The sequence below is a fragment of the Ciona robusta genome, chromosome 7, assembly GCF_009617815.1.
Source record: "Ciona robusta chromosome 7, ASM961781v2".
Taxonomy (NCBI): domain Eukaryota; kingdom Metazoa; phylum Chordata; class Ascidiacea; order Phlebobranchia; family Cionidae; genus Ciona; species Ciona robusta.
In genome coordinates, this window is record NC_143241.1 from 8,524,323 (window position 1) to 8,549,861 (window position 25,539).

A 25,539-nucleotide genomic window follows, 5' to 3' on the forward strand; every position below is an offset into this window, starting at 1 on the left:
TTCATAAACCAGTTAATCGAATGAGCAGATAGTCGTTAATTAGTTAATTACACCAGATACTTGTGTGTATAAGACGCTAATGGTTGTACACCTCGCGTCGCGAAGATCCCGGATGCTGTTATGATTAATAAAGATGTTTCCGTTCGTAACAATCACCCATTGTTATCAAACCAGATTACCGAAGCTACATCGCGTCTATCGCGGTTTGTTTCCAACTCAACAATATTGCTTGTTTGTATTTTAAGACTACGTTTGGTTTACTCAATGTGTTTAAAACTTTCTATATACATGAAGTAGTTTTAACCCATAGCAACAACTATCGTTTTGTTGCTAATTCTCTTTGTTGTTTTAATTAATTTGATCTTCGCTATCGTACTCGAGATGTAAATCGTATGGTCTTATCTAAAATTCTGTGACTTCATATTAATCAAGATTCCAGAAACACGGCAACGTTCTTGAGACATTTTATTGTGACGTCATACAAAATTGCGTGAAAGGTCGTTACGTCACTGTGGTATTTTTACATACTTTAACAATCTACAAGTAGTTGCATTGTGGCATGAACAAAAGCATTTAAACGGGTCACTTACGGGTTGTAAAAATTGTCAGCCATACAGAAAAACAATCACCCACAAAGTTACAAACGTGGTAACTAGTTAGCGGGAACGCCTTGTATGAAACAGAACACCCGTGTAATAACGACTGTCGTTGGCCCGCTATGCGAGGATAAATAAGTTACATACGTGGTAACTTGTAAGCAGGCACGATATGTATAAAACATAACATCCGAGTAATAACGACTGTTGTTGCCTGCCATGCGAGGATAAATAAGTTACATTCATTCAATAATGTACATGTGACGTTACTATTTATAAACATCGATGCATCCCGCTTTGTAAATAAAATTTGTTGTTTGGTATTTCTATAACGGTTAAGTCAGAGTGAATATAAGATCAGCTGATTTTATAAAAATAACAAATAAATAAAATGTCACGTGATTTTACCGGTAACGGTAATTAACAAATTACTTTATTAATTATTTCAATCATTTTATTGTTCATTAATCTTATTTTACTTTGCATGACGTCACAACTATACTTGTTAATTCCTTCTGTTACAATTATGACATCACAATGATTTGATTGTTTTAAAGCGTTCACTTCTAAACATAGCGTTAGTATTAAAACAAATTCTTTGTTATAAATAACTATATTAAAGTTTTTGGCCTTTATATGCATGTACACCACTGCACACATTATCAAATATTTTGTGTTGACACCAGTTTTTCTGATTTATTTACAGACTTTTGGTTGGTTTGGTCATTTCTATCCTCGTGGGTGGGAACTTGAATGACTTATCCATGGTTGCCACTCCCATGCCCACAGTCGAGTTGCTGAAGCTATTGCAGTGTGTGGATAAGCAGACATGACTTTTGGTTGGTTTGGTCATTTATATTCTCGTGGGTGGGAACTTGAGTGACTTATCCATGGTTGCCACTCCCATGCCCACAGTCGAGTTGCTGAAGCTATTGTAGTGTGTGGATAAGCAGACATGACTTTTCTTATAAACAAACTTATTGTTTTAGATTTTTATACAAATTTAAAATGGAGGAAAGTGAGGTAAAGTTGTTGAATTTGTCACGAAATGGTCGTCACCTGGAAATCCTGGAGTTATTGGACGCACACCCCAACATAGATATCAACTGTAAAGGTATAAGATATCTATGATTAATATTTTGAGAACACCAAGAGGGTAGCTGTAAGGGTGCTTGTGTTTAATAGCATAGGCACCAAACCTGGGGTGGCTTGGTGGACCGGCCTACCCTAATATTTTGTGCATTAATCAATAAAGATAATTTCTTTCTTCGAATGCGTGTTTAATTATCGATGCCTCGATAAATGTATGGTGCCATTTATAGAAGCTACGGGTTCGAGGCTTGGCGCTGCCACCAATATATATTGCAGTGAGCGTATGTATTCTTAGGCATGGGTTGTAGCATTCGGGGGGTAATGGGCCAACTGTGCTATAAATTCCAGGTCCCTAATAGGTTGTCCAAATTGTAAACCATAATCAAAGCTGTCTTTGGGCAATGGTTATTGCTTCAATAAGCATAATAATAATCTTTATGACGTCATAGGTAAATCGAAAAGCACGTACAGTTGGACTGCTCTACACCTTGCTAGTTATTTTGGCCACACGGGGGCAGTAAAGGTGCTCCTATCAAGGGGAGCGAACCCGAACATACGAAACCACACGGGGGACACCGCGTTGCATAAAGCTTCACTTACTAAGCGGGAGGTGAGTGATGGATATAGGTGTCTATGCATAATTGCTCATATCCAAAATACGACGGGTATATGCCAATGGGCAAAAGTATTTTTTAATTTTCCCAAAACCTGGTGAGACTGAATTTAAAAGAATGTATTTCAAAAAAAAAAACTAGGAAATTCTTTTTTTGTTTATTTTTTTAAATTTTTGAATGAAACAAAGTAAATTGATTATCATAAAAATATAGTATGACATCATAAAGTAACTTGATTATGACATCATATTGGCTATTATTACAGGAGGTTGTCCATTGTTTATTGGAGCATAGTTCCAACCCGACGATCGCAAACGACGATCGTAAAACGCCGAGTCAGGTTGCGTCTGATATTGCGATCAAGAATGTTTTGGAAGGTTTGTGACATCATAGTTGATAATGTGATGTCATAATTGATATTATGACATCATTAAACATAACATAAAGTTTATTTAAATCTATAATACAGTAACGAAGATTATTTTAAACAATTGAAACAACGAAGAATTAGCAACATAGTTTTATGTTGAATTGTTACTTTCTTGATTTTGCTAATGTTGAAATATTATTTTTATGTGCAGCGGCTGAAAAAGTTCACGTTTTAAAAGAAACCGAAAAATTCCTTCAATTTGTGAAGGAAGGTCAGGAAGCTAAAGTGGAAGAAATGGTAAGACGGGGTTTAACATGGGTTAAGGGGGTGTATATGGGGTAAAATAGGGGTTTGGGGGTGTATATGGGGTAAAATAGGGGTTGGGGGTGTATATGGGGTAAAATAGGGTTGGGTTAAGGTGGGGTGTATAGGGGAAAATGGTTTGGGGTCAAGTAAAGGGGGGTTGAGGTGGTATATAGGGGGGTTTATGGGTTTTTAGGGGTGAGGTTAGGGCTATGGCTTACAGAGGTGCGATGGTTTTTGTTAAAGGATAAAGGGTTGGCAGGTTTTAGTTATAATAATATATTACTGTGTTGTCGGCTAAAGTTTATAAAGCATATTAACCACTGTCTAAAATTTTTAAATCATATTAACTACTGTATAATATCTTCATGGTCCAACCCAGTGTTTCCAATGTTTAGATATCAAGATATGGAAGCTTTGTAAACATGGACACCCCTGATGAACACGGCAACACTGCTTTGCACCATGCAGCCATGCGCGACCAACGGACAATAGCCATTGTTCTATTGCAACATGGGGTCGATCCATCAAAGAGAAATAAACAAGGTGTGATGTCATAGTTGACATTGGTGATGTCATAATTATACTTTTGCACGTAGAAGTGTATTTTACCCGTAGTGTGTTTTAATGGCTGTCTTTTTGCTGCTAATTCCTTTCTGTTCGTTTTTGTTAATTTAATCTTCATATTCATAAAAATAAGTTAATATATATTGTGACATAAACATAGGAAATTCATTGTTAAACAATGACCCCATTACAGGTGAAAGGGCTTGTGATGTCACAATGAGCAGCCAGATGAAGAAAATATTGGACGTTAAACCTGTGCGCCAGAATCATAATATGGTGCAGAGGTTTGAAGGGCCATTGATGAAGGTGATTGTTTATGATTGTTGTATATAAATATTTAACTGTAATAAGTTCTGCGAATCTGATCCTGGTCTGGTACTCATAGAGTTGGTCTATTTTTGTGTAAAGGAATAAAGGATCTGGTGCAACCAAAACGTGACTGACAAAAATCCAACCAATTGTAAAATAAGCTAAATCTACATTGTATTAAACAAACCATAGATGAACAAAATAGATTATACTTGAATAAGAGACTGACGATGCCATTTAGGCGAAATATTTCTAATGATACAATTTGTTGGGCTTGGTTTTTGCTGGTTGCGTTTTCGTAGTTTATTGTCTGCTTAATAATATTGTCTATTATTGAATAATTAAATAAATTATGACATCACAGAAGAAGCGATTCTTGAGCCCTCGTTGGCATTGGGTGGTGCTAGAGAGGGGAGTGATCTCGTATTTTGCTCGACGAGCAGATGCTGCAGTCGGATCAAAACGGAGATTCTTTAAATATTTGACCGAATCCACAGTTACGGTTCGTTGGTTTTTGCATCATAAACACTGTTTTCAAAATATATTATGGACGGCAGTAAGAAATGGTTTTCCAATTTAAATAGAGGTTTAATGCTCGTTTCAGGTACAGGATATATGTGAACGACAATATTCAGCAATTTCCACTCTTATAAAAATAAAATTTATACATTATTATATCACGTATGTTTAAAAGTATGTTTCAATATCTATTGTTGCAATTTTAAGAGAAATCTACTGGCAATTTAAATAGGGTTTTGTGTACCAGTGTGTGTTCATGACTCAACCATTATTACATCACAGACGCGCGAGGACAACAATCACGGCTTCGTTGTTCGATTCTTCGACGGATCTTTCCACCACTTGATGGTAAACCAGAGCAACAAGCCGCTGATTAATAGACAGGTTGTGATGTCATAATCTGAATGTGTTGTGATGTCATAATTATTATTGTGATGTTGGGTTCCGTAACAACATATTATTGTATTTATGTGATTATTACAATGGTTATATTTGTGAAAATGGGATGCATTTATATGCATGTCCCAACTTTTCAAACGCAGGTTACATCATATTTTAGCACCATAGTATTAAACTTAAAGCGGCTTTTACTTTTACAGACTAATAGAAACCTTAAAGTGAGCTTCATAGAAATAATATAATTACAGAAATGGGTGGACGCGATTCGGGAGCACGCCGAGTACAGCAACCACTTTGTTGCCGCTGACAACGTCGTCGATAGCGATTCAGAATCTGATGACCCGATTATTCCGATCATAGATATCAAAAATATTGTGCAGGTTAGTTAGTAGGGGGGTCAGGGTTCAAATCCAGGCCAGGATTGGAGAACCAGGGATCTTGGGTACGAACCCAGGCCAGGGTTTGGAGAACCAGGGATCCCGGGTTCAAATCCAAGCCAGGGTTGGAGAACTAGAAATCCTGGGTTCAAATCTAGGCCAGGGTTGGAGAACCAGGGATCCTGGGTTCAAATCTAGGCCAGGGTTGGAGAACCAGGGATCCTGGGTTTGAGTCCAGGCCAGTGTTGGAGAACCAGAAATCCTGGGTTCAAATCTAGGCCAGGGTTGGAGAACCAGGGATCCTGGGTTCGAATCCAGGCCATGGTTGGAGAACCAGGGATCCTGGGTTCGAATCCAGGCTAAGGTTGGAGAACCAGGAATCTTGGGTTCAAATCCAGGCCAGGGTTGAAGAACCAGGGATCCTGGGTTTGAGTCCAGGCCAGGGTTGGAGAACCAGGGATCCTGGGTTCAAATCCAGGCCAGGGTTGGAGAACCAGGGATCCTGGGTTCAAGTCCAGGCCAGGATTATAACAACTTCCATCCAGACAGCTGAAGTCCACCAGAAAGTTCTCCAAACCCACGTAGAACATCTCACACCATTAATCCAAAAGTTCATCGCAGATGAAACTACGGGCAATAAAGACCGTGAGTGTTTGGTTTTGTTTGGTTTTATTTGTGAAATGCGTGCATAATAATACTAATGGGGGATATAGAGCTATGGTATATGGTATACAACACCTGTGTACTAAACCCTTTGGTTTCCCACCCCAAGGATAAACATGAAAGTATCCTAACTCGACAGTCAGCATGAGGTGTATGAAGCCACCATGTATGATGTGCAACACCCGTGTACTAAACCCCTTGGTTTCTTGGTTCTACAAGTTCCTATTATGTTTTTTAGGGAAATTTTTGTTTAATACATTAAAAATAAACTGTATCAAACAGAATTTGCTGCTGTTTTTTATTAGAAAACCGGTTAGATCCCGTTTATTATATTTTATCACTGACAGTGAGCATGAGGTGTATGAAACCTTAATCAAGCTTTTGTTTCCACCCAGGCCAACTAATGTCCACCCATGTGCTGGGAAAATGCCATGAGATCCTGGGTTCGGCTACAGACATGATGAAGGAGTTCCAGATGTGTCTGAATGTAATGCAAAGGCAGGAGCAGGTGGGCGGGTATGGGGATTGCATTGTCTTTGTATATAGGGGGTGGGGGAAGATGGGGCACCTTTTCATTCTATTTTCTCGTCTTATTTATTGGTAAACAAAGAATATTCAAAAAAATATAAAATCGTATCCTCACAACTCCCATAGACCGCTGTCAATTGTTTAAAACACGATCAGAATATTTGAATATTATGTGCTAACTGCTAAAGGTGTCCCATCTTCCCCCACTCTACTATATATGGGGTTAGGGCTGTATCATCATATGTGTTTAATGGGTTAGGGGTTGGATTGTAATTCCAGAGGTCTTACTTTAATGCAAGGCAGGTGGGGTGGGGTGTGTAAAGGTAGGCTGAATGCAACAACAGAAACATCATGTTTGTCTCTGGGTGAAGGTTTGTATGAAGAACAATGTAATGCAAAGGTAGAGACTGGTGAAGCGCATAAATGTAACTTATTCATCCTCACGTGGTCGGAAAAGACAGTCGGTATAACACGGATGTTCATACACCTTGTGCCAGCTTACGAGTTACCATGTATGTTCTTTTGTGGGTGATTTTTTTTGTGGATATTTACATTTTTTTTGTATGGCTGACAATTTAGACAACCCATTAGTGACCACTGGGTTGAAGCAATTGCTGTTGTCTTGCCCAAGGACACATACGCCCACAATGGTAGCCACAGTTGGTGTTAATTTTACTTTGATCTTCGCTATCGGTTTTAAAAAGATTCTTTTCATGTGCTTGAGGTCCTACAGTGAGGCACGCCGTAGACCTAAATTTAGACCAGGATTGGCCCAGTACCCCAGTTTTCGAAGAGATAAATAAATTTATATTCTGACGTTAGGCTGTAATGTTAGCCATTGGTGATTGTTTTTCTGTTTGGCCAAGGATACAGACGCCCCAATGGTGGCAGTATTGAGCCTCTGTGTTAAGATTTATGTACTTGGCAATATCCTGTGGTGTTAGACTTATATAAAAGTTGTATTTACCATTGCAGGGGATTTATATTAAATGTTATATATGTAGACTTATAGTAGGGAGGGGGACACCTTTAGCGCGTAATATTAAAATATCCTGATCGTGTTTTAAACAAGTAAAAACGGCCTATGGGAGTCATGAGGATACGTTTTTATAATTCTTTGAATGTTCTTTGTTTACTACCAAATGGGACGAGAAAATAGAATGAACAGGTGTCCCATCTTCCCCCAGCCTACTATATACTGAATTAAACATATATGAGTTTTTATGTGTCTTGATATTAATATTTGCGGCGCATTTTCCAACCGTTATGTAACAGTAGTGTGTTACGTCATAAAACGGTATAATCGATCAAGTCAGCCACACTGCGGTTAACGTCCGCACACACACGGGTGACAACCAGTTGCGTAATTTACTTGATCGCAAGATTGTCTCGTCATAAGGATGATATCGTTTTATAAAACGACGTTTGCTCGGGATAATATAAAGACGAAATAATAAAGTTTGTGACGAAATAATAAAGTTCGTGACGAAATAATAAAGTTTATGACGAAATGATAAAGTTTATGACGAAACACTGTTACGTCACATTTAACTTAACAATAAAACGAACGAGAATCGAATTAGGTCGAATAAAAAGTTTATTATCGAACAAAGGGCACTGTGACGTATGAATGGCCGTAGGGTTAACTTAGGCATCGAAAATCTTTAGCCGATCACGTGGGTTCTCTCACCCTGGATTCGTTGTTTTGTTTATGACGTATAGGTCACGTGTTTCCTGAGTGTTAGATCGGTAGTTTAGAAAAGTTTGCGACGGAAACATAGATTAGGGTAAGATGGTTAAGTAACGGATAGATTGGGCCGCTGGGCTAAGATGGTTTGGTAACTTATAAGTTGGGGTAAAATGGTTTAGTTAGTTTTACATTGGGGTAAGATGGTTAAGGTTTCGATCTCTTTTGTTGCGTGCTAAAACACCGTAGGTTAGTTTAGATACGTTTTTATTCCTGTTGAAAGTGGTGCAGATGTTTGTGGTGCAGCCGCCGTCTATTGTCTTTATTAAAAGGGTTGTTATAGTTTAGCAACCACGCGTTTATTTGACGTTTTTCTTAAGTAGTTTTAGAGACGTTTGCAACAGACAGTGTTACATAGTAGGTTGGGGTAAGATGGTTCAGTAGGTTGGGGTAAGATGGTTCATGTTTTCATTCTCTTTTATCGCCCCATTTAGTAGTAAACAAAGAATATTTAAATAATTATAAAACCGTATCTTTACGACTAAGAAAGCTATGTTAATTGTTAAAAACATAATTAGGAAATATGGGATATTATGTGGCAACAGTATCCCATCTTCCCCCACAGTACTATATGTATTATAATAGGTTTATAGTGAAACAATTAAAGTTAAATGACTATTGTTAAGCAATAGAGGAATTGAAAGAGGATTGTTGTGTCATAACATGAATCATGTGGATATGAATTCATATTATGACATCATACATAAAAAATTAGAGCAGAATATTTAGCATTTCAGTTGAGGTTGAATGAATGGTTGTAACTTACTTTATTCTCCCGTGACCGAAAAAACGACAGTGGTTATAACATGGGTGTTTCATACACCTCGTGCCGCACGAGTTTTATTTTATATGGTTAAGGTCCTTCTTAAAGGTCTCAGGTTTTGACCAGAGTTGGCTCATTACCCCAACACCCAGGCTACTTATTTATACAAGCATGTATGAATGAATGTAGCTTATTTATCCTCACATGGCAGGACAAAGATAGTGCCGCTTACAAGTTACCACGTATGTAACTTTGTGTGGTTAGGTTGATAGTTTTGTTGTTTAGATTCGAGAGTCGAAACTGTTGGACGAATGCGAGAGGAACCGGGTTCTTCAGCAATCATTACAAGCGCTCGCTACCCAACACCACAACCTGGAACTCACCATTGAGTCTCAAGCGGGGTCGGCTAGGGAAAGTCCCTCGAAGATGCCCTGCACCCCGGAAGAAACGTGAGTTTAGGATTTTTATTATTTATGTAAAAAAGTTTGGACAATTGTTGGAGAGTTCATAGGATTTATATTGCTTGTGTAAAGGGATGTAAGGACTGTTGTTTGTTTTGTGGTTTTAAAGTACTTGGTTAGCAAACAGTCTGGCCCTCTTGCAAAGTGGTTAGTGTGCTGACTTTAGCTCAAAGTTTTACAGTTAAGAATCGTCACCATTGTGTGCAGATGTGTCCTTGGGCAAGCTAGATAAAACTCTGGTGATGTCTCCCTTTATGGTGGACAAGACATCTGTGAATTAAGACCAATAAAATAAAAACCCGGCACAAATTTGTGTGTATGTGTTTATGGACAAGACACTTAACGGCAAACCTTGATGATATTCCGCCATATGGTAGTCAAATGCCAGTAAATTAAGACCAATAAAACTATGCTGGAATATCTGTTTTAGGCTTAAAATGTTTCTACAATTTGCGCTGTATATTCATAGAAATCATATAAACACAGATTAAACGAAGCGACATGTTCGAGGCATTGCTCCAACAACTCCAAGACCTCTAGTGGTGGGTTTCTAAGCGATGAGGACGAGTTTTACGACGCAATATCGGGAGATTCTGACGACGAGGATGATGTCATGAACTTCGAAGACGTCTCATTGGTCGAGGCTGACGAGGAGCCGAAGTATCACGCTGTAACGAGAGGGGATTATGACCCGACAATAAATTCTGATGAGTCACAATCGAAATCGGAGACGAGCTCTCTAGCCCCTGTTGGTGGGCATCGGGATAGACTTGCGTGCCCGATGTTTTCAAGAGATGAGTTCAGTATATGGCACATATTGCGACAATGCATCGGGAAGGTAAGTGTGGTTGGGGTGTTTGGAACTTGTTTTAGTATTAACACACATGGTACGTAACTTATGGCCTGTATACAATATAGCGTCGTGTGGTGTTTTCAATTTAAACAGTAGCCCCTACAAGGTGGCTGTACACAGTATCCGGCGTGCGAATTCCCATGCAAATCCATTACCGAGTTTCGCATGCGGCAGCGAAATCCGGACAAACAGACAAAACGGAGATTCCGGATACTGTGTACAGCCACCTATATACTTAAGGGTGCTTGCAGCTGTGGCCCTTGATCCACCCCATCATACACCTTCCTATAGCTTATTATTGTGCAATAAATTGGGAAGTTCGACGAACATTTTAGGAACTGAACAAAATGTTTCAGCAATGCTTTATGTGGGAGTGAAACTTTTGCTTTGACATTTATATTATTATTTTATATGATTTTTGCAAAAGTTCCCAAGGTTTAAGCAAAGCTTTTGGAATCTTTGGTTTAGTATTAATATTTATATGATTTCTATAGGAGTTATCCAAAATAACAATGCCTGTAATATTCAACGAACCCTTAAGTTTCATCCAACGCTTGTGCGAATATATGGAATATAGTTGTTTGTTGGAACGAGCATGTAACGCAGAGGATTCAGTCCAGAGGATGGAGGTGGGTGATGTATATATTGTGTGTATAATGTAGAGTGTATAGAGCTTATACATTAAATGTGGGCTTGTGTATATAGTAGGGGGGAAGATGGGACACCTTTTTATTATTTTTTCTCGTCCCATTTAGTAGTAAACAATAAAAAAAAATCAAACAATTAAAAAAAACGTATTCTTACAACAACCATAGACCGTTGTTAATGGTTTAAAACACGATCAGGATATTTGAATATTGTGTTCTAAAGGTGTCCCATCTTCCCCACCCTACTATATGTAACGTATATAATAATAAATAATGGGTTGGGGTTGTTTTGCTGTATGGTGTAACTTAGTATTAGGACCTCACCCATGTATAAAATATACATAGTTGGGTATTAGGTGGTAACTGTGGTGTAGTTGTTACTTCCTATGGACTGCCTCACTGTAGAACCTCACCAATATAGAATGCTAAAGTAGAAGACGCAATAAATTAGTGACTCGGAATTCAGTAGGGCCCATTTGTTTGGTTTAAATTTTCAAATTTGTGTTTATTTTTTAAAACTGACCAAACCCTGGGTTGGGGTTTATAATGTGTTGTTGGGTGACGTGCGTTGATCCGTTACCATGTCACCTGACGTCACGCTTGATCGGTGATGTGTGACGCTTAAATCTCCTTTCATTCATAACCAGTGAACCGTAACATTCCTCACAGAGCAAACAATGAATATTATGAAACACAATGTGACTTTGTGACATCATAAATGTAACAAGTCATTCGAATATCTTTAAAATATTGATAAATATGACATCACAGTATAGCTACGTTTTGTAATTATTATGACATCGTATTTTGTTCCTGGTCCAGCACTAACATTGTTGGACGATTCTCGTTGCATCATAACAGAATACACCAAGTGCTACTAAATACGTGGCAAAAACAATCGAGCCTAACTAATCTTGTACAAAATATATATTTTGCCAATAACTAACATTATCAGGTTCCTATTCAATTGGAAATCTAAATATTTTGTTTTACCATTAGTTGGACTCAAGTGCCACATTTATCACATCACATAAGGTGTTTATGACATCACATAAGGTGTTTATGACATCACAAATACAAAGACCAAATACAATTAACACAGGTTTGAATCATAATAAGCTTCATAACAGCAACAAATGTTCCTCAGGAATAACTAACGTAAACATATACACCATATGGTTACCAACTGCCTAGTTGCGTAATATAAAACACATACAAAGAGCTTATATCATATCAGGGGCATATTATTCTATATGAGTAAGGTCTTACTGTGTTAAAAAGGTGAAATTTAGGTCACATTTGGCCTATTAACCCAATTTTATGAAATTGTAATTTTTGTATTGTAACTTAAATTAATTAAATATTTTAGTTTCAATATGTTTTATATGGGTGAGGTCCTACAGTGAGGCATGCCATGGGACCTGGGATTTAGGCCAGAGTTGGCCCATTACCCCAACATTGTATATGCACATTCTATTCTATATGGGTGAGGTCCTACAGTGAGGCAAGCCATGGGACCTGGGATTTAGACCAGAGTTGGCCCATTACCCCAACATTGTATATGCACATTCTATTCTATATGGGTGAGGTCCTACAGTGAGGCATGCCATGGGACCTGGGATTTAGGCCAGAGTTGGCCCATTACCCCAACATTGTATATGCACATTCTATTCTATATGGGTGAGGTCCTACAGTGAGGCATGCCATGGGACCTGGGATTTAGACCAGAGTTGGTCTATTACCCCAACATTATATATACATAACTCTTTTTACCTCATGTTACCACCCACATACGTCCCCATAATATTTGATGACAATTCATCATCAACTAATTAGTCATTAGCTTGTTTCCTAGCTCCCTGTAACCCATTGCTGTGTAAACTCATATTACATTGATTTATGAGTTAGAACTAACCGGGTTATAACTATAACTAAACAATAAGTTATAACTAAGTTAAAGTAAAATATTCAAAGTTGGTGTTTTACTCGTGGTACGGTCACTATAACACATATAATATATAAATTTGAACCTTTCCTTACTTATTGGTTGCAATGTTATTGGTGGTGCCAAACTTATATAAACACAGGGGAGGCAGGGATAGTTAGACACACAATCCTGTGAAACAAATCTAACTTATTGGTTGTAATGTTTACTGATGTAGAAAATTCCAGAGTTGGCCTGCCCACCTTGCCACCCCAGGTTTGGCGCCTATACCAACCCCCATTATAGTAACCCTTAACCCCCCATGCTAACCCCCTCACAGTATGTTGCAGCATTCGCCGTCTCAGCACTTGCATCCCAACTTGATCGACTCGGAAAACCATTCAACCCATTACTGGGGGAAACATACGGTTATGAAAGGTGATTTCTATGTTTATTTTGGTAGTGTGACTCAGTGGTTAGAAGGCTTGCCTTCAGTTTAAAGGGTTCTGGGTTCAAGGCTCATCGCTGCTACCATTGTGGGTGTATGTGTCCTTAGGCAAGACACTTAAAGAAAATTGCTTCAACCCAGAGGTCACTAATGGGTTGTCCAAATTGTCATCCATACATTAAAAATACCATAAAATTACATACGTGGTAACTTGTAAGCAGGCACGAGGTGTATGAAACAGAACAACCGTGTTATAACGACTGTCATTGCCCCACCATGCGAGGATAAATAAGTTACACACATGGTAACCTGAAGGCAGGCACAAGGTGTATGAAACAGAACACCCGTGTTATAACGACTGACATTGCCCCGCCATGCGAGGATAAATAACTTTCATTCATTAATCTCACCATGAGCACACACATGAACACAGGATGTTTGGCGTTACTTTAAACATATGCTGATCATGAGTTTGTTGCCAAAGTAAATATAATGATTAGTTTGCCAACCATAAAACATACTGCTTGGGCTCGCATGAACTTTATAAAACTAGATGTCAAAATGCCATGAAGCATTCAGTGTTCCTTTATATCATATTATATTAAATATTATTTTATATATTATTCTTGTATTTGTTAAACTTTGATGGTGTTTTGGACCAGAGTTGGCTCAACACCCAGGATAAAAGGAATGTTGTTATTCTGGTTAAACCACCACCCTGTTTGAAAGCTTTAAAACAGAAGTCTTCTTGTTTATGCCAAAGTTTACAATGTTATATTTCGTAAAGTCATATTAACACTAACGCATCCAGAACAAAATAAAGGCTGATTTAAAAAAAAATAAAAAAAAATAAAAAAAATTTTACACATATATATTTTATGTAATTTTTTTTATAAATTTTCAAAAAGACGATACCCACTCTGGCTGGCCGCTGGTTGCTTATGTATAGCAAGATATAGATTGGGTTAGGGGCGTCGCAACATGTACAAGGGTTTTGGGGATTGTACTTTGGTTACAACATGTTATATCATGTGATACTGGCGGACCTTGTACCTATACACAAACAGTAGTGTTGCCAGCTACATTATTTACCCATGAAAATATTTGCGGCAACACTGGTAGTTGCCTGGAGCAAAATAAATATTTGGTGTGTAAACACTGGTCGAACCTCAAGATGGTAAAGTTACGATTAAAAAACCGTGCGTTTCGTTTATTAACTTGTCGGACAAAATATTTCCCTGAAATTTAAACATTCCTTTCCACTTTGTGGAACATGAACTTTTTAATAAATTCTATATTTTCTTTTTTTCCAAAATGTTTAGAATTATAGACAGAGTTAACTCTGTTTTCCAAAACTAAGTCAATACTATTTAGGTGTTAGCATATACCTTTTATGATATCGAAAGGTATATTTAACAAATATTATGTCTACATTTCAGATATTTTACAACTATATGAGTTTAAATAATTACTATTTGGTAATATACACAATTTCCACACTAACACATACTTTTCCATCTACAGGTCGGACCTTGGTTTCACGTGGGTGTCGGAACAAGTATCCCACCACCCCCCTGTTTCCGCCTTCCACGCCACCGGCACCAAACACCCGTTCACCTTCCATGGCTCGGTTCACCCCAAACTCAAGTTCTGGGGCAAGTCGGTTGAGATTGAACCAAGGGGGTGGGTGACGCTGCATCTCAAAAAGTGAGTAAAATATATATAATAGGGTGGGGGAAGATGGGACACATTCTCATTTTATTTTCTTGACCCAATTTATTAGTAAACAAAAAACATCCAAAGAATTATAAAACTGTATACCCAAGACTCCCATAGACCATTGTTGATTTTTTAAAACATGATCAGGATATTTGGATATTATGTTCTAAAGGTGTTCCATTTTCCCCCACCCTATTATATATATGTATTTGAATTTATGATGTTGTAGCCAAGTATTGTAAAAGAGATCTTACGGCAATTGTTGGTATCTGTTGTTGCTGTCATTTATAAAATCTGCATAAAAAACATCTTCTGTCACTTGTTTTGTGTTAAGATTAAAGCGTTGGTGTTTTGAGATCACAAAACAATTGCGATTCAGTCAAGAAATTATATGTTCAATCTATGTTTGACAACTATAGATGTATAAGGTTTTCTATGTTTACCTTTTTAAACAAATTTGTTAATTTACCAACAAAGTCAATCAATGTTTAATTAGTTAAGTCACTTTCGCTAACCGGTTAAATAATTAACATTGTTTAATTAGGTGATTGCAATGTTGGTTTACTATCAGTGTAAAGTAGGTTACTATCTACCTTAGAATGGTGGTTGTTTAAACAAGCCTATGGATAAAACAGAAGTATAAAGTAATGGTAAAACAATGGTCTTTACAAAAAGTATAGTTAAAAGTTAAAGCAGAAGTAAGACTTATGCGAGAAAATGTGTCACATTTTATCATCAATGTAAAGCAGTTTACTAATCTACCATATGTGATTTTAACTAAGGTGCTCCTAATATTATATCTATGGCACTCCATAAGTCCGATACAATTGTTTGTTTTGATGACATCATAATGAGTAATATTACATCACAGCCCCGATGAGACGTACACTTGGACGAACCCAAAATGTTCGGTTCACAACATTGTTGTCGGGAAACTTTGGATTGAACAACATGGGGTGATGGAGATAACTAACCACAGGTGTGATGTCATAATGGTTGGATGTGATGTCATAATGGTTGGATGTGATGTCATAATGGTTGGATGTGATGTCATAATGCTTAATGTGTGATGTCATAATGGTTGGAATACCACTAAGGATGGTTAAAGTTGATTAACTGAAACTGCGCCATCCTCAGTGTTAGATGAGACAAGAGTGAGTGTTATATAAAGACCAGCTTGGTACTTGTAACACTCACTCTTGTCTCATCTAACACTGAGGATGGTTAAAGTTGATTAACTGAAACTGCACCATTCTCAGTGTTAGATGGGACAAGAGTGAGTGTTATATAAAGACCAGCTTGGTACTTGTAACACTCACTCTTGTCTCATCTAACACTGAGGATGGTTAAAGTTGATTAACTGAAACTGCACCATTCTCAGTGTTAGATGGGACAAGAGTGAGTGTTATATAAAGACCAGCTTGGTACTTGTAACACTCACTCTTGTCTCATCTAACACTGAGGATGGTTAAAGTTGATTAACTGAAACTGCACCATTCTCAGTGTTAGATGGGACAAGAGTGAGTGTTATATAAAGACCAGCTTGGTACTTGTAACACTCACTCTTGTCTCATCTAACACTGAGGATGGTTAAAGTTGATTAACTGAAACTGCACCATCCTCAGTGTTAGATGGGACAAGAGTGAGTGTTATATAAAGACCAGCTTGGTACTTGTAACACTCACTCTTGTCTCATCTAACACTGAGGATGGTTAAAGTTGATTAACTGAAACTGCACCATTCTCAGTGTTAGATGGGACAAGAGTGAGTGTTATATAAAGACCAGCTTGGTACTTGTAACACTCACTCTTGTCTCATCTAACACTGAGGATGGTTAAAGTTGATTAACTGAAACTGCACCATCCTCAGTGTTAGATGAAACAAGAGTGAGTGTTATATAAAGACCAGCTTGGTACTTGTAACACTCACTCTTGTCTCATCTAACACTGAGGATGGTTAAAGTTGATTAACTGAAACTGCACCATTCTCAGTGTTAGATGGGACAAGAGTGAGTGTTATATAAAGACCAGCTTGGTACTTGTAACACTCACTCTTGTCTCATCTAACACTGAGGATGGTTAAAGTTGATTAACTGAAACTGCACCATTCTCAGTGTTAGATGGGACAAGAGTGAGTGTTATATAAAGACCAGCTTGGTACTTGTAACACTCACTCTTGTCTCATCTAACACTGAGGATGGTTAAAGTTGATTAACTGAAACTGCACCATTCTCAGTGTTAGATGGGACAAGAGTGAGTGTTATATAAAGACCAGCTTGGTACTTGTAACACTCACTCTTGTCTCATCTAACACTGAGGATGGTTAAAGTTGATTAACTGAAACTGCACCATCCTCAGTGTTAGATGGGACAAGAGTGAGTGTTATATAAAGACCAGCTTGGTACTTGTAACACTCACTCTTGTCTCATCTAACACTGAGGATGGTTAAAGTTGATTAACTGAAACTGCACCATTCTCAGTGTTAGATGGGACAAGAGTGAGTGTTATATAAAGACCAGCTTGGTACTTGTAACACTCACTCTTGTCTCATCTAACACTGAGGATGGTTAAAGTTGATTAACTGAAACTGCACCATTCTCAGTGTTAGATGGGACAAGAGTGAGTGTTATATAAAGACCAGCTTGGTACTTGTAACACTCACTCTTGTCTCATCTAACACTGAGGATGGTTAAAGTTGATTAACTGAAACTGCACCATTCTCAGTGTTAGATGGGACAAGAGTGAGTGTTATATAAAGACCAGCTTGGTACTTGTAACACTCACTCTTGTCTCATCTAACACTGAGGATGGTTAAAGTTGATTAACTGAAACTGCACCATCCTCAGTGTTAGATGGGACAATCATATTTTAGAATTCTCTCACCCTTACTAACTATGACATCATAATACCAGGACAAACGAGCGATGCGTCGTGAATTTCAAACCTTACAGTTGGTTCAAAAATGATTTAAACAAAGTTGAAGCGAAAATAATCGACATTAGGTATGTTTATATTATTTCTATGTTTGTTTTATATTATTTCTATGTTTTTTTACATTCTATGTTTTTTTATATTATTTCTACCCCACAGCAAACAGACGGTACGAATCCTTGAAGGCGATTGGACGAAACATTTATATTCGTTTAGCGTCGACGCACATGAACGATTTGTTGCCACAGCAACGCAAACTAACAATGGCACGAAGCAAAAATCAAGTCGGAAAAAAACAGTAGGAATTTAAAAAAAAAAAAATTATTTTTAAAACCCAAAAAATTTGATATAAATTTCTGATTTAAAAAAAAAATTTTTTTGCAGCAAAACTCGAGCACTTCAAGTGACGACATAGCTAGCTTTATGACATCACAAGATGATGATGTCATGTGTCGATGTTTGTGGGAGGTGCAGGAGCGTCCTGATTGGTCCGTTGAGGTTAGTATATGATGTCTATGTTTGTATATATGATGTCTGTGTTTGTATATGATGTCTATGTTGGTATATATGATGTCTATGTGAGTTTAGAAGCCACAATTTTTATCTGACATATTTCCTAAATTAGTTTTTTTAAGTTGTTTTTTTTAGAGTGGTTTTTCGATGTATAATATAATATCTATGTTGGTGTATAATATATCTATTTAGATGTACAACATGACGAGGTTCGCCATGAGTCTGAACGCCGATGAATCTAAAGGACACGCCCCGACAGATTCAAGATTGAGACCAGATATACGAGCGCTCGAAAATGGCGACATAGGTTGGTTAACTTTGCATTGTAACTACTTTGGTTTTATAACACCATGTATATAGATGGGGCAAGTGGTGAGAAACATCGCTTGGAAGAAAAACAAAGATCCGCTCGTAAAGCGAGGGGGAAGAAGAAAGCCGAGTGGACTCCAAGGTAATGATAGTTGTAAAATATCACGGTTGCTTCGTGTGTTTGTGTTATTTGTTTAAGGCTTGGTACTGCTGCTATTGTCGGTCTCCAGGGTAACGATAGTTGTTGTGTAATAACTACTGCCATGTGTGATATCATCAATTAGTGTAACTTACTTTATCCTCGTGTGGCGGGGCAACGACAGTCATTATAACACGGGTGTTCTGTTTCATACACCCCGTGTCCGCTAACAAGTTACCATGTATGTAACTTATTTATCCTCGCGTGGCGGGGCAATGACAGTCATTATAACACGGGTGTTCTGTTTTATACACCTCTTGCCCAATTACAAGTTACCACGTATGTAACTTATTTATCCTCGCATGGCGGGGCAACCACAGACACCTTTTGTTCAGCCTTACAGTGGTGGCAGCTTGAATGTGAATGTAACTTACTTTGTTCTTGTGCGGTCGGAAAACGATGGTTGCTTTTGTTGTTTGAATAAAAACCCCTGCCCTTATAATGGTGCCAGGGGTTGCTGTTGTGTATTTTTTTTTACGTTGTGATATCGCTTGTTTGGTATCCTTTTTGTATAACTTAGCTGAACTTGCCAGGAGAGCTCTATTAGACTTGATAATATGCCTGACAACAACAACTTATATAAAAGTACCGAACTTAACTTGATAACAACCATTATGACATCACAGGTGGTTTGAAAGAAGAACAAACGATGCAACAAAATCGGACGACTGGATTTTTAACGAAAAATATCTTGATTCTGATTGGTCCAAATGTCCCGATATATTTTGAGATTATTATTATTTGTCACAATCGCCATTGTGACGTCATTATTTATGATTTTAGTACTATTGTGACATCATAGTTGTAGGAAATCTATATAAGGTGCAATTCTCGCTTCCAGGGAACCCCCTAACCCAACACTCTTAACCGTGGTATAATATTTTAATAAGGAAGTAAAAAAATCGCGAAAGAATGATTATTTGTCGTTTTTGTCGGAAATATTTTGCGTCGGTAGTTGGCTCTGGTGCATGCTGAGTCTGATGACGTCATGGTGAGGGTTTGACGTCACCGATGACGTAGGTATCCCGTTCAGGAAAGGTTTCTTTTCTTGATAACGCAGCATCTCCGTTAAGTAATGCTGTGGGTGAAAGTTGGGTTTTTATTTAAGTAAAAGTTGTTTATGGGGGGTGGTTGGGTAACGACAGTCGTTATAACACAGGTGTTCTGTCTCATTTACCTCGTGCCCGCGTACGAGTTACCACGTATGAAACTTATTTATCCTTGCATGGCGGGGCAACGACAGTCGTTATAACTTGGGTGTTTTGTTTCATACACCTCATACCTGCTTACAAGTTACCACGTATGTAACTTTGTGGGTGAGTTTTTTATGTATGGCTGATAATTTGGACAACCCATTAGTGACCACTGGGTTAAAGCAATTGCTGTTAAGTGTCTTGCCCAAGGACACATACGCCCACAACGGTAGCAGCATTAAGCTTCGAATCTTCACTCCAAACTAGATACAGGCGCGCTTACCACTGGCGTAGCTAAAGAGAGATACAATTGTTAATATGACGTCATAATCACCTGTAACGCGGTCATCGCAGCGCAAATAGCTGGTGTACCGAAACCGTGCGTCGTTGAACTGAAATGTGTAAGAGGTCGCTGGACCGCGTTGTCTAATATAGGCTGGGGTCGCGTGTTCCCGATGGGGGATCGATCTTGTGCCATCAGGTCTTGGATTTCTTTCACTATCTGTCTGTGGGTAGGTAGGAGTTGTTATGTGAAATTATATGAAAAATGATTGCCGACTATGGTTTGTTATATATCCCCGGTACACTGTTTGTGCTACATCCCCGGTACACTGTTTGTGCTACATCCCCAGTACACTGTTTGTTACCCATCCCCGGTACACTGTTTGGGCTACATTCCGGTACACTATCCGCCCCCTATCGACTTACTTGGTAGCCAGTATCATGTTTTTCCTCGTGTGCAAAATATCAGGATCTGAATGTTGTTTACAAACGAACTCCGCCAGTGGTTTGGCGGGGAATTCTGTTTCGCAAACGTAACCGAAGTCTCTTGCGAGGTGGACCGCTTCACCTACGTCATAATGGTACGTCATATTAATACGTCATGAAATACGTCATAATATTAGGTCCTAATAATACGTTACAACAAAATTTCGTCATAATGTTCAATACGTCATAATTATGTAACGTCACACTATGCTAATATGTGATGACGTATAATATAATGACGTCACATACCTTCAACTAATGACGTCAGAAGCGTGACGTTGGCAGCTTTTCTTCTACCAGCTGGAAGGTTGAGACCGATCTTATCAAGTTTGTCCCGAAGTCGTTTCCCGCCGTCCTTCGATTTAGCTCTGTGACGTCATAATAATATTATATTGTGACGTAATTATACATCGCGTAACGTCATTATACATAACATAGTGGAGGTCGAAGTAAATAAACAACGAAGAGAATTAGCAGCAAAACAACAGTCGTTAAAACACGTTATGGGTAAAAAAACTACTAGAGGAAAATATTCAAATAAAAGCTTGGCTGCTAAACCTAACATACGGTATAAGTTAACTCTATATATGCTTACTCGTCCCATGAAACAACTATGGGGTCAATAAGAAGCAAGATCCACTGTACCCCGGTATAGTAACACGAAACATCCCATCTTACCCCACCGTACTATATAGTAGGGTGGGGTAAGATGGGACATATCCAAATATCCTGATCGTATTTTAGGTGTCCCATCTTACCCCATACATATACGCCAACCACATTATGAAATATCCCATCTTACCTCCTTAACACCCCCCCTAGTAGCGATGCATTTAAACACTCCGGCGGAGACAGCCTACGTTGGATCTCAGCGACTGTTACTTTATATTTAGATGTCGAACTCAACAAACTTAATCTTCCCGGCACCGAACAAAAGACGTCGCTGGGGTTCGCGCCTCCCGATACTGTGACGTCATAATAAAATGTTATTTATGACGTCATGGATGGTTGATTGTTAAATGATTGTGACGTACCTGGTATGAGGCCTGATGACGGGTGGTTGACGTATTTGCTGACGTCACGAGATTTGATTGACAGCGAGTTTCCCGCCATCTGGTTTGTCGCTGTAACAATGAACGATTGTTATTTAAACTGAATATTATTTGTGACGTAACATAGTCTAATTTTCTATTTATCTCCTCAAATACGGTAGCGAAGATCAAATTAATTAAACAACAAAGAGAATAGAATTAGCAGCAAAACAACAATCGTTAAAACACGCTATGGATAAAAACTACTTGAGTTAAAGTGTCATATTTGCAACAAACGTAATAATAACAAACCCATTGTTATACCTCGCGTCGTTGTTTCATTGTGTTCAAACATGCCCATTGTGACGTCATAGTTACCTTTCTTTATAACGTTGACGTCAGACGCTGTGATGTAAGTAGCGGTGGGCATGTCGCTGTTGTGGGTTTGGGGAATATCCTCCAGGGAAAGTCCCGGGTGTATGACGTTTATCGGTGACAACATGTCAGCTGGTTCATGCGTCATCGGGTCGCTAGGCAACAGCTCGTCGTGACGTCGAACGAAACCTTCGAGGTCGTCGGTTCTGTAATAATAAGCAAATGTAACATTATAATTGCTGCTACAAAAAAAGTAATCACCCATAAAGTTGCATACGTGGTAACTTGTAAGCGGGCACGAGGTGTATGAAACAGAACACCCGTGTTATAACGACTGTCATTGTCCCGCCATGCGAGGATAAATAAGTTACATACGTGGTAACTTGTAAGCGGACACGTGGTGTATGAAACAGAACACCCGTGTAATAACGACTGTTGTTGTCCCGCCATGCGAGGATAAATAAGTTACATACGTGGTAACTTGTAAGCGGACACGTGGTGTATGAAACAGAACACCCGTGTAATAACGACTGTTGTTGTCCCGCCATGCGAGGATAAATAAGTTACATACATGGTAACTCGTAAGCGTGCACGAGGTGTATGTAACAGAACACCCGTGTTATAACGACTGTCATTGTCCCGCCATGCGAGGATAAATAAGTTACATACATGGTAACTCGTAAGCGTGCACGAGGTGTATGTAACAGAACACCCGTGTTATAACGACTGTCGTTGCCCCGCCATGTGAGGATAAATAAATTACATACATGGTAACTTGTAAGCGGGCACGAGGTGTATGAAACAGAACACCCGTGTTATAACGAATATCAATAAACAAGTTACATTCATAAATAAACACCTGTCAACTGATTGATGGGAACTTTGTGGAATATGCAAATTAGGTAGAAACGATTCCGGTCGTGACGTCAGCAGCTCTTGCGTCATTCTTTGCTGTCCTCCGTAATATGATTGTTGCTGTGTGACGTCATAATATAATAAATTGCGCGGTTGGTAACAAAGTTGTCTATCTCACCCCAAAGTACTTACGATTTAAATTTTGCGCACAGGAAAAATCATAAATAATTTTTCCTTCGAATACAATAGCGAAGATCATTTTTTACTATGGCGTCATAAAGTTATGACATTAAAAATAGTGACGTCACAAACCTGTATGTAGGGGTCGCTGGTCACGTGGTGTAGGGTGTGAAAGTCGATATGTGTGGTCGCTTGGTGGGAGTAGTGAGGCGGGGGGAAATATGGGGGAATATCCAAGGTGTTCGGTACGTTGTATCTGGAATAATAGCAAGTGTTACGTCATATTGGTTGTTATTTTATAACCTGCATATACATCATATAAACTATTTATCAAGTTTTTTTTTATAGTTTATCAAAAACTGTTAGAGGACTTACGATTTAAAATTGTTAGGATTTCGCCAAATACCCAGATAACTTATATTTCTTGGTATAGTTTAGACATAGTTAGTGACGTAATAATATGGTTTGTGACGTAATAATGTACCTTGTGACGACAGAGGTGGGCGTCGGGCTGAACGAATGTAAAGTTTCCGACGAAACAGTGTCGAGTTGTGTCAATCTATTTTGGTCCGGATTCGTCGAATCGGGGCGAGACTGTGACGTCATTGATGTTATTATTTTGTCATAAATACGAATGTCAACTTGGTCCTCTCTACCGACCTCTAGCGACTGTGGTAAAATCCCGAAATTTGAAAAGCTTCCCATTGGCTGTTGGACGACTACGTGGTCTTCTAATTTGGCGCGCTTTGCTGGGGGCGGAGTCACGTGATTTCTCTCGTTTTCTTCGATGAGAATATTGTTGTTGTTTTCTTGTTGTTGGTGTTGGTGGGATTGTTCTTGTAGCTGCTGTTGTTGTTGTTGTACGTGTATGTTCACCGATTGCGCCGGTGGAGGGCGCTGAAGATGCGGGGAGTCAGCGCCTCGAACGGACAGAATTCGAATATCACTCATTATGACGTAATAGTACAACGCTGTAGAGCGAAATATCGAGTTTTAGCGGGTGATGGTCAATATTTAGGCGCGAAAAAACATTTAAAAACGAATTAGAATGTTTAGGACAAAGATTTTTAATACGGCGTAAAACTAACTGTTTCTAGATTTTAAATTTCTATTTAAAATAAATAGTTTTTCGCATGAAATGTAATTAAGTCTCCATGATAGCGGGCATGGTGAGGTTTTTCTGTTTTAATAGATATAGTGAATATAGTTGTACAGTTTTAAATTGTCTACACCTCTTTGTCTGATTAATTAAAACAACGAATAAAGGGAATTAGCGACAAAACGAAAGTCGTTAAAACACGCTATGGGTAAAAACTATTTGAGTGAAAGAGTCAAATATAAAAGCGTGTTTAAACGCGTAAGCTGAGGCGCTAAGCTGTTGTAAAAAGATAGAAGTCGAGGTCAGGGATCAGATATTTTGTAATTAGAAATAACTTTAGTTTTAGAAATATTTAGTTGTTAAAATTGGTCAGCTTAAATTTTGTAAAAAACGTTTGTTTAGAAAAAAATGTTTTTACGGAAAAATAGAAATACCTGACGGAAATATAAGCTTTAATTGGCTTTGTATTTTTTAAATAATTTTAGTTTTTTAGCAGTAATATGAAACGTGTAAAATCTTTGTTATTTTTTTGTTAAAATTCGTTAAAAAACTTTTGTTCTTCTCCGACTTTATAAATATTTGGAATCTTTTCAACTAAAATATTTTCTGTTTCTTTATATTTCTAAATAAAAATTAAACGAAAATATTCCAAAAAAACTAATTATTCCGTCAAATAAATTTAAAAAACAGAAAAAAAGTTTTAAATATTCCAAAATTTAAACCGTCAGAAAATTAAATCTTTTGAACAAATTTTGCCAAAAACTTAAAATTAATTTCCCACGTTTTAATAAGAATTCCCAAAAGCCGTTGAATTCGGCCCAAAATGAACACCGTCTGTAATTCTTTTCCTACCTGCCTGCCTTGATCCTCGGGCAAACCCTCTGGCCTTTACCTCCGGCTATGTGCACTTAACTTCAAAACTGGTTTAACTTTTTCGTTTCGAATTAATTCTACACCCGCGGCGGTGTCAACATTCCTACAATCGCCCAAGGCATCATATTTATACCGAGCAACGCGCGAGACGCGATTTTTTCAATTAATTTCAACCAAAAGATAACTTATCGCGCGTTCGAGCCCGTACTATTGTGACGTAACTATCGCTGTTGTCGTCATTGTTACGTAACAAAATAGATTAACACGCGAAATAATAATCGCTGATTGTGGAACTCGTTCGACAACTAAACATCT

At 38.2% G+C, this 25,539-nt stretch overlaps 2 protein-coding genes across 5 annotated transcripts; one reads left to right on the top strand and one right to left on the bottom strand.

The window, feature by feature from the left end:
* Positions 1 to 1,557: 1,557 nt before the first annotated feature.
* LOC149734495 (oxysterol-binding protein-related protein 1-like) lies at positions 1,558 to 19,766 on the top strand. The gene is made up of 23 exons (XM_089880646.1): positions 1,558 to 1,710; positions 2,138 to 2,298; positions 2,568 to 2,679; positions 2,884 to 2,969; positions 3,374 to 3,521; positions 3,736 to 3,848; positions 4,216 to 4,353; positions 4,653 to 4,754; positions 5,018 to 5,149; positions 5,692 to 5,791; positions 6,205 to 6,317; positions 9,133 to 9,296; positions 9,795 to 10,146; positions 10,656 to 10,790; positions 13,073 to 13,170; positions 14,705 to 14,887; positions 15,771 to 15,878; positions 17,811 to 17,900; positions 17,989 to 18,127; positions 18,214 to 18,327; positions 18,535 to 18,649; positions 18,703 to 18,793; positions 19,477 to 19,766. The coding sequence occupies exons 1-23, from the start codon at positions 1,605 to 1,607 to the stop codon at positions 19,577 to 19,579; spliced, it is 3,003 nt and encodes a 1,000-aa protein (XP_089736772.1). The 5' UTR covers positions 1,558 to 1,604; the 3' UTR covers positions 19,580 to 19,766.
* Positions 19,719 to 25,465, bottom strand: LOC149734496 (transcription factor AP-2-alpha-like). Of its 4 annotated transcripts, XM_089880655.1 has the most exons (12): positions 25,204 to 25,465; positions 23,913 to 24,223; positions 23,737 to 23,846; positions 23,385 to 23,508; positions 23,077 to 23,192; positions 22,167 to 22,423; positions 21,846 to 21,935; positions 21,614 to 21,776; positions 21,061 to 21,179; positions 20,752 to 20,893; positions 20,378 to 20,549; positions 19,719 to 19,928 (listed from the first exon to the last, which is right to left on the bottom strand). In XM_089880655.1, exons 2-12 carry the CDS (start codon positions 24,201 to 24,203, stop codon positions 19,767 to 19,769), a joined length of 1,746 nt encoding a protein of 581 aa, XP_089736781.1. In that variant the 5' UTR covers positions 24,204 to 24,223; positions 25,204 to 25,465; the 3' UTR covers positions 19,719 to 19,766. The 4 variants fall into 4 exon arrangements, with proteins under 4 accessions (XP_089736781.1, XP_089736780.1, XP_089736778.1 ...); XM_089880654.1 differs by having other exon boundaries at positions 22,221 to 22,423; positions 23,737 to 24,223; XM_089880652.1 differs by having other exon boundaries at positions 23,737 to 24,223.
* Positions 25,466 to 25,539: the final 74 nt, after the last annotated feature.

Bases quoted from the DNA above. Each gene is read 5' to 3' on its own strand.
- LOC149734495 (XM_089880646.1), top strand. From the start codon at position 1,605: ATGGAGGAAAGTGAGGTAAAGTTGTTGAATTTGTCACGAAATGGTCGT. The intron at 3,849-4,215 runs GTGATTGTTTAT...ATGACATCACAG, and splicing joins TTGAAGGGCCATTGATGAAG to AAGAAGCGATTCTTGAGCCC. The intron at 5,792-6,204 runs GTGAGTGTTTGG...GTTTCCACCCAG, and splicing joins AACTACGGGCAATAAAGACC to GCCAACTAATGTCCACCCAT.
- LOC149734496 (XM_089880652.1), bottom strand. From the start codon at position 24,203: ATGAGTGATATTCGAATTCTGTCCGTTCGAGGCGCTGACTCCCCGCAT. The intron at 21,936-22,166 runs GTATAACAATGG...TCATTGTTACAG, and splicing joins CAATGAAACAACGACGCGAG to CGACAAACCAGATGGCGGGA. The intron at 20,550-20,751 runs GTAAGTCGATAG...ACCTACCCACAG, and splicing joins AACATGATACTGGCTACCAA to ACAGATAGTGAAAGAAATCC.